Here is a 21,210-nt window from a genome sequence, read left to right as displayed (position 1 = left end):
CTCATCAAGTCCCTCGAAAACATCCTTGCTCTTGTACTCAATTCCCCTTGCAATGAAGCCTTGCATCAGCTGCCTTCCTAACTGCTGGCTGTACCTGCAAGTTTGCTTTTGATGACTAGTGTAGAAGGACACACAAAAGTTCTTGTGGTAGTGCCCCTGCCTCTAAGCCAGGCAGCTTGGGTTCAAGTTCCACCCATACTGGAACTATCACCATTTAAATAACACTCTGCTCATCTGTTTTCTCTGCCAGAGTGGATAATTTCACACATACCCAGATCATACTGCATCTGCCATATATTTACTCACACACAACTTGATTTAGTTGCCTTGAAGCCTAGTTATAGCTAGCTCACCATTCACAATCCCACCTAGTTTGTGTCATCGTGTTTGGAAACGTTACATTTCATTCTCTCAGCCACATTGTTGATATTATATATATGTGTGTGTATGTATGTATGCATTATATTCCTGATGAAGGGCTTATGCCTGAAACATCGACTGTCCTGCTCCTGGGATGCTGCCTCTCTTGCTGTGCTTTTCCAGCATCACACTCTCGACCCCTATTCATTCCTATTCTCTGTTTTGGAAGGTCAGGTCTCTCTTTTTGGCTGCTTTCAGTATATTCTTTATGTTTTTTAAAAAAATAAATTCGAAGGAATGTTTGCTTTCTGGGAATAACTCTGGTTAAACTCGCAATGCTGTGGCAGGACATTGGAGCAGAGGTGTGGCACAGGTGGGATTGGCATGGTGCGCAAGCGCGAGAGCTGCTCGGGGCTTTAAAACTTGTCTGGGCGGCTCCTGTCGGGGCAGAAACCAAGGGAGAGTGAAGAGGTTGGGACGTGCAGCCGGACAAGGCTAAACCAGGTGAGAGACACAGCAGCAGCAGCAGCAGCAGCCACCCAGAGAGGTGAAGCTATCCCTGAGTCAGGTCCCCAGACCCACGCGTGTTACCATCTGCATTCCTGCTGAGGCTACTTTTGAGAACTTGCTGTGCCCATTACTCGCTCTATCCTGTTACATTTCTCTTTCCTTTAATGCTGCTCAGTATTTAGTCGGTTTCAGGAAATTTTGACAGCACTTTTTTGCTTTAAGGAATGAGGTGCTCATTTTTTAAAAACTTAGTTGTTGGTTGTCTGATGTAACTGAAAGGGCAGGTGGCTGAAATTGTGGCAGCATTACCTCTTCAACTCTGTCGGGACGGTTGACTTAAATCTGAGCTTCGCTTTCGTCCTGCTGCTCCTTTTGCGATCCCTGTGGTATTTCGAGGCGGATCTTTGGTCTTCTGCTGTGAATTCTCAGCCTGCCCTGTTTCACTCCGGTGTGTGATCGCTGACATAAACGAGACCTACCTGTTAGGGTGCGGTGCGCTATGATCCTCCCTGGTGCTTGTCACTGATCTTTTACTTGTAATCTAACTAGGCCAGTTTAGAAATGTGTAAGTTGGGCAAGGATTTGGTTTAAGTTTTAAACTTGTTCTTCCTCCTGATGTGTGCGTTTTTTAATTGTTCTTAATGACTCTGCTTTTTTTTTCCATGCTGATGACTTTCTGTGTTGGTATTTGTCTCTTTTAAGAATGTGGACAAACCTGTTTTTCTCCTCCTTTTCCCCCCCCCCTCACATTTCAATTAATGATCTGGACTACAGTCGCTTCTGAACTGGGGAAAAGAATGTTGTGAATTCCTATGGTATCTGGTTGTCTCTTTAAGTTGTTTGCTGGAGTAAAATGTGCCAACAGGGATACCTTTTTCATATTGCCTTATTTAAATAAGCTTAATTTGAGAATTAGGTAAAAACAATGACTGCAGATGCTGGAAACCAGATTCTGGAAGAGCACAGCGGTTCAGGCAGCATCTGAGGAGCAGTAAAATCGCTGTTTCGGGCAAAAGCCCTTCATCAGGAATAAAAGCAGAGAGCCTGAAGCGTGGAGAGATAAGCTAGAGGAGGGTAGGGGTGGGGAGAAAGTAGCATAGAGTACAATAGGTGAGTGGGGAGGGGATGAAGGTGGTAGGTCAGGGAGGAGAGAGTGGAGTGGATAGGTGGAAAAGGAGATAGGCAGGTAGAACAAGTCATGAGGATAGTGCTGAGCTGGAAATTTGGAACTAGGGTGAGGTGGGGGAAGGGGAAATGAGGAAACTGTTGAAGTCTACATTGATGCCCTGGGGTTGAAGTGTTCCGAGGCGGAAGATGAAGCGTTCTTCCTCCAGGCATCTGGTGGTGAGGGAGTAGCGGTGAAGGAGGCCCAGGGCCTCCATGTCCTCGGCTGAGTGGGAGGGGGAGTTGAAATGTTGGGCCATGGGGTGGTGTGGTTGATTGGTGCGGGTGTCTTGGAGATGTTCCCTAAAGCGCTCTGCTAGGAGGCGTCCAGTCTCCCCAATGTAGAGGAGACTGCTTCGGGAGCAACGGATACAATAAATGATATTAGTGCATGTACAGGTAAAACTTTGGATGTGGAAGGCTCCTTTAGGGCCTTGGATAGAGGTGAGGGAGGAGGTGTGGGCACCGGTTTTACAGTTCCTGCGGTGGCAGGGGAAGGTGCCAGGATGGGAGGGTGGGTTGTAGGGGAGCGTGGACCTGACCAGGTAGTCACAGAGGGAACGGTCTTTGCGGAAAGGGGTGGGGAGGGAAATATATCCCTGGTGGGGGGGTCTTTTTGGAGGTGGCGGAAATGTCGGCGGATGATTTGGTTTATGTGAAGGTTGGTAGGGTGGAAGGTGAGCACCAGGGGTGTTCTGGAGGGGTGGGGTCTGAGGGCGGAAGTGCAGGATGTGGACGAGATGCGTTGGAGGGCATCTTTAACCACGTGGGAAGGGAAATTGCGGTCTCTAAAGAAGGAGGCCATCTGGTGTGTTCTGTGGTGGAACTGGTCCTTCTGGGAGCAGATACGGCAGAAGCGGAGGAATTGGGAATACGGGCTGGCATTTTTGCAAGAGGTAGGGTGGAAAGAAGTGTAATCCAGGTAGCTGTGGGAGTCGGTGGGTTTGTAAAAAATGTCAGTGTCAAGTTGGTTGGCTTTAATGGGGATGGAGAGGTCCAGGAAGGGGATAGAGGTGTCAGAGATGGGCCAGGTAAGTTTAAGTTCAGGGTGGAATGTGTTGGTGAAGTTGATGAATTGCTCAACCTCCTCGCGGGAGCATGAGGTGGCGTCAATGCAGTCATCAATGTAGCGGAGGAAGAGGTGGGGAGTGGTGCCGGTGTAATTACGGAAGATCAACTGTTCTACGTAGCCAACAAAGAGACAGGCATAGCTGGAGCCCATACATGTGCCCATGGCTATTGTCTAATGATTGACTGACTGACTGGAGATTTTTCAGTCTGGAGCTTTAGTGCTCCACCCCATCTTGCAGGCTAGGTTGGGTTGGAGTTGCTTGGTTACTGACCTCTGATACCTGACTGTTTGTTTGGTAAGGTAACTGTAATGCTGTCATAGTCTTACTGGACCATCTGGCTGTTCTCTCATGAGAGTGGGGAGATGGCTGATGGGAGTTTCACCTTTAGGGTAACCTTAGATGAGGGAAGATGTTGACAGCAAGAGTCCCTGAGAGAATTGAAACCACCCTTTGGCATCACTTGGTGCTGCATGCCAACTGTCTAGACAATTGAGCTAAATGACCAGCTCCATCCCCTCCAATCCTTATGTTCACCTCTCACACTGGGATTAAGAGGCGAACTGATCATTTGAGCACAGTGACAACATTTTGATAATCTTGCCTCCCTAACTATCCTGGGGAGGTAGTAACTGAGAGTTACAATTGTGCTCATTTTTCCATAGTTCCAAAGAGATTTTCCAGAACCCTGCTGCTTTAATTAATTGCTTATGCTTGAAACCCCCTTCATAGTCTCTTTGCATTTCTCTTTCCTTTAAAAAGAATGCTGCTCTGTGCCTCTTTCTCTGATCGAGCATTTAGTCACTTGTTAATATGAACATAACTGTGTAGCATCTGGGACTATCTTATTACTTTAAAGGCCTTGTAGTAGGGACCCTTTGGGGGCTGCATGGTGGCTCACTGGTTAGAGTGCTGCCTCACAGCACCAGGGACACTGGTTCAATTCCAGCCTTGGGTGACAGTGTGGAGTTTGCATATTTCTCTCCATGTCTACATAGGTTTCCTTCAAATGCTCTGATGTGTATGTTTGGAGGATTAACTATGGGAAATGCAGGGCTACAGGATACAGGTGTGCATGGGATGCTCTTCAGAGAGTTGGTGTACACTCAATGGGCTGAATGGCCTCCTTCCTCACTGTAGGAATTCTATGAACAGCAAAACTGTCCATTTAAATACTGTCTCCCTTTCCAAAAGGTATTCATATAAGGTCCTTTAAGATGAGAGCCCACAGCATTAGGGTTAGTACACTAGTATGAATAGAGGATGGGCTAACTAACAGGAGTTGGGAGAAAGGGGGCATCTTTAGGGTCATGAATTGTAACTAAAGGAGTATCACAAGGGTCAGTGCTGGGGCCACAATTCAATACCATATATTAATGACTTGATGAGAAAAGTGAATGTACTATTGTCAAGTATTTGGATGATACAAAAATAGTTGAGGCAAGTACAAAAACGTTACAAGATTACAGAGGGATAGAGACAGGTTAAGTGAGAGAACAGAAATTTGACAGGTGAAATATAATGTGGGGAAAATGTGAGGCTGTGCACTTAGGACAGCTGAGTATTTAAATGGAGGAAAGATTTCAGAAAGCTGCAGTGCAGGGATTTGTGGGTCCTTGTGGATAAATCAATTAGTTGACGTTTAAGTTCAGTGGGTAATAAGGAGGGCAAATGAATTATTGACCTTTTCTTTAAATTTTAAAGAGAATAGAGTACAAAAAGGGAAACTGTTTTAAAACTATATAAGGCACGAGTCAGACCAGAGCTGGAAGTTTATGAACAGTTTTTATCCTCTTTATCTGAGGAATTGGAGGCAGTACAGAGAAGGTTCTCAAGGGTGTGGAGAGATTTTCTTATGAAATGTTGGCGAGAGTGTAATAGTAGAATGAGAGAATAATGTGCTTAAACATAAGATTCTTGGCGGCTTGACAGTGTAGGTGTGGAAAGATTGTATCCCCTGTGGGAGAAGGCATAAAATCGTAGTCAAGGGTAACTTGTGTAAGGCAAACGAAGAGGAATTTATCCTCTGAACATGGGGAATCTGTGGAATTATTTATGTCAGGGGACTGTTGAGTCTTGGTCATTAAGTATATTCAAGGCTGAAATTATTATATTTTAATCAAATTAGGGAATTAAGATTTATGGGACAAATGCAGAAGTGGAGATGAGGATTCTTTGATCAGCCATGATCTCATTGAATGGTGGAGCAAGCTCAATGTAGATTGGCAGGAAGCTGGAAGAACACAGTAAGCCAGGCAGCATCAGGAGGTGGAGAAATCAATGTTTTGGGTGTAACGTTGATGGGCAGAATGGCCTTTTCCTATTGCTACTTGCTTTTTAAAAAAAATTGCAAAACACCAGGTTATGGTCCAACAGGTTTATTTGAAAGTACTATCTTTCAGAGCGCTGCTCCGTCATCAGATAGCCAGTGGAGCAGGATCATAAGACACAGAATTTATTGCAAAGGATCATAGCGCCATGCAACTGACATGATATATTGAACAAACTGAGATTGCTGTTAAGTTTTTCATCTAAGTCTTTCATTAATGAACTGAAACCAGCAACCCGTTCTAAAAGGTGAAAAACCTCACAGTAATCTTGGTTTGTTCAATATATCATGTCAGTTGCATGGCGCTATGGTCCTTTGCAATAAATTCTGTGTCTTATGATCCTGTTGCACAGGCTACCTGATGACGGAGCAGTGCTCTGAAAGATAGTACTTTCAAATAAACCTGTTGTGATTTTTTAACTTGTCCACCCATTCTAACACCGGCACCTCCACAATATTTCTTTTGTAATGCAGCAATTACTCCTATGGCTATGGTCAACTAATTCAGAATTTTTATTAAAAAATCGTGTGAAGAGCATGTTACGAGCCAGACTGACCTTCTTGCTTGTTCTTCTTGAAGGTGGAAGTGGTGAGATGCATTGTACTGTACAGCAGAGTATGTGGGGTAGCTACATCCCTGCTATTAGGGAGGGAGTTGCAAGACTTTGACCTAGAAACAATGAAAGAATGTTTGTTTCAGGATGGTGTGTAACTTTCATGGCAATTTTTAGGCGGCCTCATGTGTCTACTGCCTTTCTCCTTCCAGGTGGATTTGGAAACATGTTGTCAGTGGTGCCTTTGAAAGATGCTGCAATGCGTCTTGCAGATGATGCATTCTCCTGGCACTATGCTAGAGGATTTAGTCTGAAGTTTTTATTTTCAGTCATCAACTGCATTCTGAGTGACGATGCACTTGCTGCATTCTATGATTTTTATCTGTGTGTAAGATCAGTTCGATGAACATTGTATGAACTAATCTGTGAGGTGAAATATGGTATATGATGGAAGTACTTAGTCTGAATAATCAGACTTTTGTATTTTGAGGAATTTTTTCATCTCATTGGAATATATAATATCAGTTACTAATGGCAGCTATAAATAAATGGATTTAAAAAAAAAACCCTTCTCTACTACATTTGAAGCTCAAACCCGAATTGTGCCATCTTTGAACCATTTCTGTTTATACGGTGCATTCTGAAACTATAAAGCGGTACAATATTCTTTCTTTCCAAGATTCAATTTCAACAGTAGTCTGGTAGTTTGCATTTGCCAGATTCAAAGGAATTTTAATATCAAATGTTTTTTCTGCTTATTATTTTAGGTGATCAGAAAATGGCTAACACTAGCTCTGGAGTGAGGGTTTTCCAGGGATTGCTTATTTTTGGAAATGTTGTCATCTTGGTATGTATTTGCCAAACTATTAATGAATTGTGTTCATGTTGCTGTTATGATGAGAATTGCTAGAAGTGAGGTTTATTGCCATTTTGTAGGAAAATAATTCTTAGCAGAGTTTGCAATTTTTTTTTACATTTTAGACCTTTCAGTGTGATTTCGCATTTCTAGTTATTTAGTAGTGAATGGAATTGTTGGAATATTTGTGTCTTTTCAACTATCTACATACAATTTCCTGAAGATAGTCAGTTCTATGTTTGCAAGTAGCAAAGGTTCCCCTAGTACCAGACTTTTAAAATTAAGTGTGCAGGCATTGTGTCCAGTGAGTTGCACTGCATTTTGTAAGTGATCCAGTTTATTACCTCCCTTTGCATAATACTACAATCTAGTCAACATTGTTTTCTCCATGAACTGGCATTAGAAGTAAACCCAATTTTACTTCAAAGCAATTTCGAGTGTGCAATATGTCTGCACTTCCTCCTTCAGTGCATACAAACTGTTCTAATCATTTCCTTTAAATAAACTACCTGGCCGAGATGAGTCTTTTATACTGGATCCTTAACTTCCTTTCTTCCATTTATGTTTACAAGAAATGTTTTTTTTGTTTGAATCTGTACATGAGAACTAACACTAGTAAATGGAAACAGACCCTTTGGTCCAACTCATCCATGCTGACAATACCCAAAACTGATCTCGTCCCATTTGCCAGCATTTGGGCCATAGCCCTCAAAACTCTTCCTATTCATGTACCTATCCAGATGCCTTTTAAATGTTGTAATTGTACCAGCCTCCACCACTTCCTCTGGCAGCTCATTCCATACATGCGCCATGCTCCTGTTAAAAAAGTTGCCCATCCGATCCATCAAATCTTTCCCCTCTCCCCTTAACCCTATGCCCTCTAGTTTTGGACTCCCCTACCCAGGAAAAAAGTTTGGTTAGTCATTCTATCCATGCTCCTCAAGATTTTATAAAACCTCTATAAGGTCACCCCATAGCCTCCAACACTCCAGAGGGGAAAAGAAACCCCTCCTGATTTGGCCCCTCCCCATAGCTCAAACCCTCCAATCCTGGCAATATCCTTGTAAATCTTTCTGGACACTTTCTGGTTAGCAATATCTTTTCTATAGCAGCTGTTAATGTAAGAATTAGCATGGATAGCAAATTAGCTAATGGGCAGGAAACAGCAAGTGGGGCTACGGAGTTGTTTTTTTTTCAGGTTGGTGTACCCTATGACCAGTGAGGCATCAGTGCTGGGACCACAACTGTATACAATATATATTCATGATTTGGAGGCAAGAAGTGAATGTATGTGGCCAAATTTGCAAATGACACAAAAATAGATGGGAAGGTCATTTCTGAAAAAGATACAGACAGTTTATAGAATGATTATTGATGTGTTAAGAAAGTGGGCAAAAACTTGGCAAATAGAACATAATGTGGGAAAATCTGAAGTTGTTCACTTTGGAAGTGAGAACAAAAGAAGAAACAGAAGACTATTTAATTAGAGCAAAACTGCAGAAAGCAACAAATGAACTTGTATGAAAGACAGAAAGCTAGCACACAGGTGCAGCAGGGAATCTAATGGAATGTTGGCCCTTATTTCAAGAGGGTTGGATTACAAGAGTAGGGAAATCTTATGACAACTGTACAAGGTGCTGGTGAGATTACATCTGGAGTACTGTGAGCAATTTTGGTCTTCTTATTTAAGGGAACATTGGAACCAGTTCAGAGAAGGTTCACTAGGATGTCCTAGTGGAGGGATTGTCTTCCGAGTAAAGATTGAACAGGTTGGGACATTACTTATTGGAATTTAGAAGAATGAGAGATGTTCTCATTAAAACACATTCGATTTCTATGGGGGCTTGAGAAAGTAAACCTCATGAGGGAAAATAGGACCAGAGGGCATAATAAATCTTGAACAAAAACAGAAAATAAAGGAAATGCCTAACGAGACAAACAATTAGCTGACCTGACCATTTGAACTAAGACTTCACTAATGCCTAATTCCTATTCTGTAAATTTAATGATTTTTGTATTTCTTTTATCTGGCAGTCTGTTTCATTCCAAATAAGACTTACGTGATTGATATTGAAGCTGAAGCTATGGGTGCGTTCTCATTAGGGTGGTTCCAACATTGCCAAATTAATGGTCGGGTGTGGCTGGATTCATTTTACACTCTATATAATGTGTGGAAGGACAAAATGATACTATTATCTATATCTGCAGAACAGTTTGTATTTTAGTGTTTGAAATATTAAAAGCTTTATTTGTGTCTGATATTTAGCAACTTATACAAATCATTAATTTATGAGTGCTCTTTTCCTTTTGAGACTCTGACTACTAAGTGAATATTTTGTATCAGTATTTACTGTGGAAAAGGATTTGGAAGATATAGACTATAGGGACATAGATGGTGACATCTTGCAAAATGTCCAGATTACAGAGGAGGAAGTGTTTGGATGTCTTGAAATGGTTAAAGGTGGATAAATCCCCAGGACCTGATCAGGTGTCCCCGAGAACTCTATGGGAAGCTAGAGAAGTGATTGCTGAGCCTCTTGCTGAGATATTTGTATCATTGATGGTCACAGGTGAGGTGCCGGAAGACTGGAGGTTGGCAAACGTGGTGCCACTGTTTAAGAAGGGCGGTAAAGACAAGCCAGGGAACGATAGATCGGTGAGCCTGAACTCGGTGTTGGGCAAGTTGTTGGAGGGAATCCTGAGGGACAGGATGTACATGTATTTGGAAAGGCAAGGACTGATTCGGGATAGCCAACATGGCTTTGTGCGTGGGAAATCATGTCTCACAACCTTGATTGTGTTTTTTGAAGAAATAATAAAAGATTGAGGGCAGAGCAGTAGATGTGATCTATATGGATTTCAGTAAGGTGTTCGACAAGGTTCCCCATGGGAGACTGATTAGCAAGGTTAGATCTCATGGAATACGGGGAGAACTAGCCATTCGGATACAGAACTGGCTCAAAGGTAGAAGACAGAGGGTGATGGTGGAGGTTTTTCAGACTGGAGGCCTGTGACCAGTGAATGATTTGGATGCGATCATAAAAGGTACAATTAGTAAGTTTGCAGATGACTCCAAAATTGGAGGTGTAGTGGACAGCAAAGAGAGTTACCTCACATTACAACAGGATATGGACCAGATCAGCCAAAGGGCTGAGAAGTGGCAGGTGGAGTTTAATTCAGATAAATGAGAGGTGCTGCATTTTGCGAAAGCAAATCTGAGCAGGACTTATACACTAGCACCACTAATCCAGAACCTAGGGAGTGTTGCTGAACAAAGAGACCTTGGAGTGCAGGTTCATAGCTCCTTGAAAGTGGAGTCGCAGGTAGATAGGATAGTGAAGAAGGTGTTTGGTATGCTTTCCTTTATTGGTCAGAGTATTGAGTATAGGAGTATGGTGAAATACATCTCCAGGCCCAAGTGTTTAAAGATTGTCTGTTAACTCTCGGTTTCTCTTTGCAGCTGTGCGGCATTGCATTGACGGCTGAATGTATTTTCCATGTTTCGGATCAAAATGACCTCTGGCCTCTACTTGCAGCAGCTAACAACACTGACATTTTTGCTGCAGCTTGGATTGGACTTTTTGTTGGCTTCTGCCTGTTTCTACTGAGCATAGTTGGTATATTTGGAATCATGAAATCAGCCAAGAATGTTATCCTAACAGTAAGTTTGAATTCTGCCTGATAGCTGTTATTTTATCTCAATTTGTCATTTGCTTTCGATTAGTGCATTTGCCTGGTCCAGTACATGATTAGCAATAACCTGACATAATGCCATAAACATTGTATTGATCTGAACTTGGATCTGGCATGGAACCTTTTTACATCCCAGTTGAATGGTTTTACATGGACTGCTGCTGAAACACCAGTCATTTTGGAATTTGTAAAATATTTTGCTTACCAATAGTGTTTAGTGAACGGTCCTGTTATGCATAATAAGTTGCCAGGAAATACTGACTAAATATATCAGTTTAAGTGTGGGGTAAATTTTTCAAAATAAAGAACAGTTGCATTTGAAATATGATTGTTTTGATACTCAAAAGCACATTTTCACTGAAATGTCAGGTTAGGGAATTACTAATCCAGATGCCTGGGCTAATCCTACGTGTTCACATTCAACCACAAAAGCCAATGAAATCTAAATTAATGAATAAAATCAGGATTTATAAGAGTCTTAGTGATGATGACCATTAGGATCAGATTGTTTTTACAGCCTGGTTCAGTAATGTCCTTTCCTTTTTAGGGAAGGAAATCTGCCCTCCTTGCCTTGACCTAGCTACATTTGACTCCAGATCACAGCAACATGATTGGCTCTTAAGTGCCCTCTGAAAAGGCCTGTGAAAATTGCTCCAAATGCAGGCAATCCCATGAAACAGTAAAGAAAGATGCACATCCATCTAGTTATGGAATTGAAGTCCCAGACTGCCTACTTGAATGTAGTAGTGCACCACTGTCCATGAAGGAATTAAAAGCTGCAATTAATCTTGCCCCTGGAAACTTACCATTTGCTAATCTGAATCGTGTTCCTCTTGAAGAAGAAATCTGTAGGGATTATCTTATTTCTAGTTTAAGGTCTATATTAGTTAGTAACTTTTTTTGGTGTTCTCTTTCAGTACATTATTTTGATGCTAATTGTTTACATCTTTGAAGTTGCTTCATGCATCACAGCTGCAACGCACAGGGACTTTGTAAGTAACCTCTTTCCTCATGATCAAACATAAAAATTAAAATCTCTGTATAATTTGGTCAAATCAATTCTCCTATAATGAATGGAAGTCCTGCCTAGAATGGTGATTGATCAATCTCAGTACATAATTTTTATTGAACATAAGTTTTAATCAAATTTACCATCTTGGAAGTTGGAAAGGCAAAACAATGATAAGGTGCATAAATAAACACTGGTGCTGTAAAATAATGGTTTAAGGAGGTTTCATTCTGCATTTTGTCATTTGATAACAGCTTGGCAGTACTGCTTCCTTATTTTGAAAATAATTGCAGATCTGAATAACCTGGTGAATTGAGTTTGTAGAAGTGTTGTAACCTAGAAAATTGAAGTATTTCTCCTGGATTTTCTGGTGCTCAGAAGCTTTGAATATTCATTAAGTTCAGATCAAAATGTAAATGAACTGAAACTTCAGCTGACGGCATCTGATAGGGAATTGTGACTGAACTGGATTGTTTGACACAAACACACAATACAAGCCCATGACTGTGACCTTGCAATCCAACTCAAATTCTAACATTATATATTTTTTTCGTTTTGCAAAATGAGGTTGTTATCAATCATTTAATTGAAACCTGCTTTTTGCTCATTCCAAGGGTTTGCAAAGGGCCAGATTTTGTGTTGGGGGTGAGATTCCTTTTATAGCTGGCGGCTGTCAGTCCCAGCCCCACAGGAAACAGTCTACCAATTACCAGAGTGTTCAGTGAAATCTGGTAGGCTGTACAAGTGGCTCTGATCTCCCTCTGCTGGGAATAAGACTGGTGGTAAAGGCCTTTTGAGAGATCTTTATCAAGCTCTTCAAAGTCTCAGTTGGCGCATGGGTATGCAGGCCTTATGAGGCCACCCGGCCCTGACAATGTGGGATGGGTAGGTATCAAGAATGCTCCCAAGTTTTTACAGATGCAGACCTGCCCACGGGGAGATGCCTATCCCGGTGCCATTTTCCTCACCCCTTTTTTTTATGTTGTTAGTCAAGGATCTATCTACCGCTGCCTTTTAAAAGTAATCAATGAATCTGCTTCCGCTCCTCATTAGAGAAGAGTTCCAGTTACTCATGTTTCTCAGGAGGATAAACCACTGCCTTAAATGGGTTTTGTAAAGAGAGCATTCTTTCAGCATCGACCCTGTCAGGACACCTTAAGATATTTATGATTTCAGTAAGATACACTCATTTTACTAAATGTCAACAAATCTAAGTCTGGTCTGGCTAATATTTCCTCTAACATGGCTTGTAATCCTGAGTCATCTTGCTTTATAGGAAAAGCATGCAATGAGTGTCAGTCCAAAGTCTACAAGTTTGTCACATTCCTTTTAAAAACCACTGTTTTTTAAAAGGCTTCATTTTTTTTTGCCGGGTTGATTTTTAGACTAAATCTTGAAATTCAACTTGCATTCTGGCCAAAAAGAAACAGTTTAAAGAACTTACGGATTGTTTAAAATACATGAGATCCATCAGCTTTGGAAGGGAAAGCAAATAGGTGGCTCTTTGGAACATTTTCTTCCAACTCTGAATTTGGGTCCAATAACTCTTCTTAATTGTAAACCTGTTTGTTGAGGTATGAGGTCCTATTATTCTTTAGTTTTCTTCGCTAAAATTATGGTCATTTTTTTGGAAATCTCTCTCGGTTGTGATTTTTCCTAGATTTCAAATAGTTTCTACACTTTTTTCTCAACATCTTTCCAAATATTATTTTTCAGCTGGCTCCAAGCTTTTTCCTCAAGCAAATGCTCCAGTTATATGATAACCGAAATTGGCAGAATGATGATCAGTTCACAAAGTATACGGAGCTCACCCGTTCTTGGAATCGCGTCATGACTGAAGTAAGTAAGGCAAAATTCTTTGAAGGTAGCCAGACAAATTTGAAATGGTTGTTAATAAGACTCAGGGTTTTATAAATAGAGGTGTAGAGAATAAAAGCAAGGAAGTGATGCTACACCTCTACAAATCATTAGTCAGACTACTTTTGGAGTATTGAGTTCAGGTTCTGGACACATTATTTAAAGAAGGATGTCAAATCCCTGATGACTGCAAAGGAGATTTGCTAAAATTATACCGGGAATGAGGAATTTTAGATACAAGGAAAAATTAGAAAATTTCAGTCATTCTCCTTGTAGCTGAGATGACCTTATTGAGGTCTTCAAATTTTATAAACAATTCAGAGATAGTAATGTAGGATATTCTGTTTCCATTAGTTGGTATGTCAGTAACTAGGAGAAAGTGAGGAATGTAGATGCTGGAGATCAGAGTTGAAACGTGTGGTGCTGCAAAAGCATAACAGATCAGGCCTCATCCGAGGAGTCCTGATGAAGAAATGTCGACTCTCCTGCTCTTCTGATGCTGCCTGACCTGTTGTGCTTTCCTAGTGCCACACTTTTTGACTCATTTCAGTAACTAGGGGTCACAATTGTCAGCAAGAGAGCCAAGGGTGAGATGAGGAGAAACTTCTTTGCTGAGGCTGTTGTTAGGATTTGGAATATGCTGCCTGGCAGAATGAAGGAAGTGGATTCCACTTCAAAAAGAGCTGGATATATACTTGAAAGTGATAACTTTAGAGGGCAACAGAGATGGGGCTGGAGAATGGGACTAATTGGTAGCATTTTTTTTGGGATGCAGTGCATACACAATGGGTCAAATGGCTGTAAAATTCTATGATTCTAAGAAGAGAGGGAGCTTGTGTATTGTTCTAATTTGTGTTCTTACTAGCTCAACCCAGCCTTCTAGGTTCCTGTTCAGCAACAGTTTATTAATAAGCTGGATACACAATCAGATTATAGAGCAGCATAAAGATTCCAACCTCCTAACAAAGTACTGAGACCAGTTATATCCCAGAGTATCAACTATATATCGTAAATACTATTGAGGGGGGTGACTAGGCTGATTTCTGAGTCCAGGATTTCCTATGAGAAAAGATTGAGTAGGTCGGGCTTGTGTTCATTTCATTTATAATGATGAGTGATGTTTTTAAACCCTATCTCTACAGGTACACTGAAGCGTTAGGCTAGTGAGTCATATTTAGATGTAGTAAGTGGTGTATTTGGGATCATTTTCATCCTGTGGGGGTGAGAAACCTAAAGAATTATTAGCATTTCAGATTCCTTCAGAAGTGGAATTTTGAGTGAAGGACATGAGGAATAAATCTTAATGCTTGACCCAATACACAGCCTATTTTTTTTTTATTTTGGGCTGTTAAGAAGCTTAACTACTGAGATTAAGAAAAGTGACAATTTTTAAAAAAAAATTAGCATGGAAACTGGATTATATATTAGTGTACACCTGCTTTCTTGGTACCTTAGTTGGAAATGACCGAGGAGATGGGGAAAACATATTGCTGATTAAACTCAACAGCATCTATAGGGAGAAATCAGAATCAATGTTTCAATTCAGATAACCATTCTGATAAAGAGTCACTGGACTGGAAGTGTTAACTTTGCTTTCTCCCCATAGATGCTTCCAGACCTGCTGAGTTTCTCCAACAATTTCTGCTTTTGTTTCAGATCTTCGGCACTTGCATTTCTTTGTGTTAGGTGGGATGAAAGATTCTCTTTTGTGGGTCAACTCTGTTCTGTCTACATGTGATCCTGTCCTCGCCCTCACTCTTCCACCATTTTGTTTTTTCTGGTCTATGTATCTTAACAATTGTGGTTTGTTGTTTGAGATGTATACTTTCAGTGTTGCTGTATTTCTAATATTCATTGAGACTTCTTTTTGCCTAGTTTGGAAGAAATCATGATAAAAGAAAAACCATCAACGCACAGTACCATGAAATCTCTTCCTTCTAACATCTAAACAGTTAATAGAGTAGCTCATTTGAGTGAGAAAAAAGGCATCTCTCCCCAATTGTTTGAAGATGGCTGGCCAAAAAGGCATTCACTTCATCTGTTCCACAGCTGGAAGTTGCTTTGGTTTTACAGTATGCAGACCTTGTGAAGAGACAGTATGTCGCATCTTTGTAGATGAAGTTGTTCTTTTTTTTCTCTTGCAGAATAACTGCTGTGGTGTAAGAGGACCCCAGGATTGGATTAACTTCAACTCTGTATTCAGATCAACCCATTTGGATTCCGATTTCCCCTGGCCACGAGAATGCTGTACAACCGACTTTGTTGACCAATTTCGAAATGTGGATGGTTGCAAACTTGGTGTTCGTGGCTTTGTTCATGATCAGGTAATGTGAAGCTTGGATTATTCACGTTCCTTGTTACAACTGTACTAGGTATTGGTGGCACTGCACCTGGAGTAATGAATTACATTTTGAACCGTTAAAGGGTACATAAAATGGAAACTGTTGAGGAAGGGCTCACCAAGCTGCTTTCTGGGACAAAGCAATTGTTTTGAGGAGAGATTGAGCAGGTTGGGCTTGTGCCCATTTCACTTGGAAGAATGAGAGGTGATCACTCACTTGAAACAAAAAATTCTGAGGAACTTGATGAGAGAGAGTTTTAGAAGAGATCTCCATTCAACATGGAGATAAGGTGAAATTTCTGAGGATCATTAGGATTGGTCACCTTTTCCCCTGTGAATAGTGGAGGCTGAGTCAATATTATCTGTAGGCTGCATGGTCACTGAGGTCCTGTTCATGCTGATTTGGTGTGCTGATGAACTGACATCCACCTGCTGAACAATATATCCCAGGCTGAGTTAGACAGCTGTTTGATCATGGGAGACTAAGGTTATGGGGTTACCAACAAGAAAAGAAGTTAGGGTTCACAATGACACTTCTCTTTAGAGGAAAGCAAACATACCTTTTAAGTTAGTAATCACACAACACCAGGTTATAATCCAACAGGTTTATTTGGATGCACTAGCTTTCGAAGCACTGCTTCTTAACCACTTGATGAAGGAGCAGGGCTCCGAAAGCTAGTGCTTCCAAATAAACCTGTTGGACTATAATGTGGTGTTGTGTTATTTTTAACTTTGTCCACCCCAGTCCAACACTGGCTCCTCCAAATCATGTACTTTTTAAGAGCTGACTACCTGCGGTATAGAATTTAAAAAAATTTTGGACCACAATTTCTTTCTCCATAAAAGATGAGTAAGTAACTACTTAAACGATGGATTTACACAGACTTTAATTAGGGCTTTAGATAATTAGGAAGGCTGTATGAAAGCCGAACTTTGATACTTGCCCAAGATGATGCAAGCCCCACTAGTCTACATTTACTCACCTCAGAGGAGGGCAAGCACATCGTGTGGTCTGGCTAAAACTTATTTACTCACCAATCTAGCCCATGTATGAAGCAGTTTGATGCCTTAACAGTGTTGCATACAAGTTGTGCAACTGAAAGAATCAAATCCTAATTGGTTGCAATATAGTCTGTCCAATTCCATTAGTGGTGCCCTATTGCATATTTTTTTTTTAGCTGGAATTGCTCAAACACCTTCATTGGCTCTGCCTGAACTGATTGGGAACATGTTAAGGGAGTTGTGAGAAATTTATAGTAATCATTTCCACAGGGGTTGGGGAGGGAATATTTAACGATTAACAACAGGAGACATGAAACCACGTGCAAGAGGGATTTGTGTGACAGCCATTTTGATTACTGGCTCCTCTACACTAAAAAGGTTAGCAACTAAACCACATCTTGAAAAGATAGCTAAGGGCAAACCAAGACCCACAAATGGTGAGGAGAAAAGTGTACCACACAGATACAAAATGAAAATTAGCTTGAACTTGATTGAAGTGTCCTCTTTCTGAAATGTAAAAATGAACAAGTTGTATTGATGGACATACGTTGTATCTGTTCTATACATAAGTCATAATCAGTTTTTGACTTTGCTAGTGGGTGGTTGCATGCCCACGATAGTATGCTGGGTGACAATACCTTACAAGTTGACTCCCATTAAAAATGAGAATCTGTGATCATGCTTTCAAGGTGCTGGCTGCTCTGTAAACAGAAGAAACATTGGCAAATCCAAAATTCTTATGCATCTCATTGTTTGGCTTGCCTTACGAGAATTCCTAGAAGCATGGCATTCCAACCAGAACTCTATCAACGAACACATTAAGTTGGACCCCATCTACCACCCCCTGAGAAAAGGAACATGAAGTGACATCACCACAGGAAATGACATCACCAACCCAAAGAAATCCACGCATAATAATAGAAAGCAGGAATTTTAGCAGTGCTTCACCTGAGGCCCACTGAAGATGTTACCTAGTAGGGTAATGAAACGTTTGGACATGAATCTTCCAGCTCAGCGAGCAAACCTACATCCAAAATCTCAACCTGAGCTACAAATCTTCTCTGTATTTGACAAACAACAAGTCCTATTGCAGTACCAACTGCATTATCTTCTGCTTTCCAAGTCAATACTTAATCTGTACACTGAGATACCAGTCTGAAATATACTAATCTGGCTGTGGGTACCTGAGATTATGTGGACTTTTTTTTTATTGCTAAGTAAGGGCGTTCATCTCCTTGTTTACTGGAGCACTTCTTCTTCTACACGAACTCTCAAACACTGTTCTCTAGTATAGTCTTTAGGGTCTCTTTCTTCATATACTCATTCTATAATGGTGTCTTCTCTGTTAGTAATATGTCAGTCCTATAGAATCTTAGAATCCCTACAGAGTGGACCCATGCAGACATGGGGAGAATGTGCAAACTCCACATAGACAGGTACCCAAAGCTGGAATTGAACCCTGGTCTCTGGCGCTGTGGCAGCAGTGTTAACCACTGAGCCACTGTGTTGCCACGATCAGATAAACAATAAGTCCCCTGAATCATGTTGTTCCACGCTGTACATAATCCACCACATTGTGCTCATTGTATTCAGTCTAATTTCATGCAGTTCCTTATCCCAAGGAAACTTGAAGAATTTATTAGTATATTTTTTAAATTGGTGTAACTATAATTTCTGATTGCTCTTATATTTTTGCAGGGATGCTTTGAATTTATTTCTGGCCCTCTGAACAGACATGCTTGGGGTGTAGCATGGTTTGGATTTGCTATCCTTTGTTGGACTGTAAGTCTCTTTCTTTTTCTTTTCCATGCGCAGTATTTTGCTTGTCAATGCATTATCCTACCATACATTGATCATACAGTAATGCCCTGTGCTATGTTTCCTTCAAACTTTGTGCACAATTTTTTTTTGAACAGAAAGCTGTTACCATGCATATAGGTTAATTGTCACGGTGTGGTAGGCCTTGCAGGCTGTCATGTAAATCAAAGTTGCTGATTAATCATCTGAATAACTTGAGTGAATATTCCTTGGTCTCATCAAGCAGATCTGAGCATTGAATGTCATATTATTTGATTTTGTAACTTGATGCTGGATTTTTAAATAAAAGCAGCCAATGGCTTCATTTGGCCTTGATATGAGCTTTTTAAAATATAGCAGAATTGTTTTGTCTGCTTCTCTTCTCCTTTCTACTAGACTAGATTGTTGCTCCATTTGGTGCAATCAATTGCTGATAGTGTTTCCTAAATGAACATTCACATGATACCTAGTAAGTTCATGCCAACATTGAACTATGGCATGGAGGCTTTCAGCACTCACCCCCTACTTTAACTTCAGTGAATACATTTTGCAGTATGAGTTACTGAATTCCTGAGTGTGCTTAGGTGAACACAAGAATTACAAGGTGGATTTAACCATTTAGCTGTTCCTCAGCCTGCCTTGCCATTCAATAAGATCATGACTGAGCTGCTTGTGGCCTCAACATCACTCTTTGTCAGTCCCATAATTCTTTTGATTTTGTTGACTTTAAGACAAACCCTATCTACTCCGTCTTGAATCAATTATATCCACTGCTGTCTGGGATAGAGCATAAGCATTCCATAGACTAAAGCCTGTACTACAGTTGTAATTGTTTCAGCACTTATCGAGTTGAAACGGCACATGTAATTAAACCATGAGATTTTTTTTTTGTTCATTAATGTTTCTCTGTCTTTGTGCTATTAACTGAAGAAGCTCCAGTCAATGTATCATCTGCAGAAAACAGGCTCCCTTTATATTCATCCATTATTGTAGTACAGAGTCTATGATGCACTAAATTTAATTTGAAATTGATACTTTAATCATACACAAATTCTTTGGAGAAATAATGAATGTTTTTTGAAGTGAGTCATGGATTGGGTAGAGAAGATAGAACATAACTTATAGATACGTGATTGGCTCAATCCAGAGGACAAACACTCCAGCCTGACATTTCAGTGCAGTAATTGGAATAGTTGTCTTTTGGATTAGATGTGAAACAGGTTCCACCTACACTGTACAAGATAAAATAGCTCTTACACAAGAGAGAATCCCTTGCTTCCCTCTTGAATTAGCCAATATTTATTGCTCAACCAGCATGGTTATTATTGCATTATTATTTTCATCCTAAGAGCGGAAGTTGCAATGATAGTGAAAAATGTATTTTGACTATTTCTGTATGGATAACATAGGATAGACTTTATAGAATAAGTTAATATTTTGTTTTCTTCTTGTTTCAGTTCTTTGTCCTTGCTGGATCAATGTACTTCTATGCAATACTGAACAATTAATGGCATTGGACTTCAAACATGGACTTGAAATCAAATCTGTTTGCAACCTTCCCACCTTGTATGGCAATACTGAGGACTCTTAGTCTGAACCTGTGAAGTATTGGGAGTTGTAATCTGTTCTGTTTATATTCAGTCCCCTCAGATTTCCTCTTGCATCTTCCACTTACTGACCTGGCGAAGATCTTATATAATAGACATAGTTGTTGTTTCTGCACTTTTAAAGTACTCTTAATTTTATCGGATGATGAAAATAGGCCAAGGTTCAGAAAACTTCTGTACATCTGCCTGAACTTCAACCCAGTAACAATGTTATGATATTAGCTTCACCATAAACTATAACTGCTAGTGGGAATTGGATTCTATTTGCCTCACGAAGTTCTTAGCTCTTGGCGAGGATTAAGTACCCTGAATTGGTGAGAATAGATGAACCTATGTTCAACTTTAAATGATAGTTCAGCTACTCCTAGCTACACAGATGGTTAGGATTCTGTTCCACAGTTTGTAACTTGAGGGCAGATTAGTCGTTAAACTGGCTTCCTACAAGGGGATAGATTAGAAAGAAATACAATCCCTTTAGTCATAGCATAGCAAAAGAAAAACCTTAAGTGTCTAAGCCTTTCATTCTTCCAACCTTAAAATTTAAACCTACATATTTAAAGTAATCAAATTATCATCAATGTCTTCTTGAATAATGAAATGATCTGCATGCAGCGGTCAGTTTCTAGTGTAATGTAAACAAATATAATTGTACTGTTGACTGTTACTTTTTGTGACATTGGGGTTATCAATGTAAAAACACCTGATAACAAATTTTGTAGGAAAGTAACTATAAGTGAAGGTGATGAATTTGGTATATTTTCCACCTCTTCTATAAACTGAATATTAAACATGTAATATATAATGTACATTATGGGTTTTCTTTTTATATTATCCAGTGTACAAATCATTTAATTTTTAAAAATAAATTATTGCCCTGAAGGTTAATGTGCAATTGCTTAAATTAAACCTTACAAGAAAGGTTAATCAAGTTGAGCTCCAGAATTCTTGAACAGATCATAATCATCCAGCAGGATAATGTCTCTGGTCTCTTGGATACTCACTCTAACATGAAAGAATGATGACATCTTCACTGAAGTCTAAAGATATGCAGATTAGGTGGA

The 21,210-nt window shown here is 40.2% G+C and overlaps 1 protein-coding gene across 1 annotated transcript; it reads left to right on the top strand.

Moving 5' to 3' along the window:
• Window positions 1-765: 765 nt before the first annotated feature.
• upk1a (uroplakin 1a) lies at window positions 766-20,955 on the top strand. The gene is made up of 8 exons (XM_060832985.1): window positions 766-864; window positions 6,755-6,834; window positions 10,304-10,504; window positions 11,454-11,528; window positions 13,262-13,384; window positions 15,547-15,726; window positions 18,444-18,527; window positions 20,000-20,955. Exons 2-8 carry the CDS (start codon window positions 6,766-6,768, stop codon window positions 20,048-20,050), a joined length of 783 nt encoding a protein of 260 aa, XP_060688968.1. The 5' UTR covers window positions 766-864; window positions 6,755-6,765; the 3' UTR covers window positions 20,051-20,955.
• Window positions 20,956-21,210: the final 255 nt, after the last annotated feature.

The sequence above is a fragment of the Hemiscyllium ocellatum genome, chromosome 12 (genome assembly GCF_020745735.1).
Source record: "Hemiscyllium ocellatum isolate sHemOce1 chromosome 12, sHemOce1.pat.X.cur, whole genome shotgun sequence".
Classification (NCBI taxonomy): Eukaryota; Metazoa; Chordata; class Chondrichthyes; order Orectolobiformes; family Hemiscylliidae; genus Hemiscyllium; species Hemiscyllium ocellatum.
Note: the sequence above shows the minus strand (reverse complement) of the source record. Positions and strands in the feature narration are given on the sequence as shown.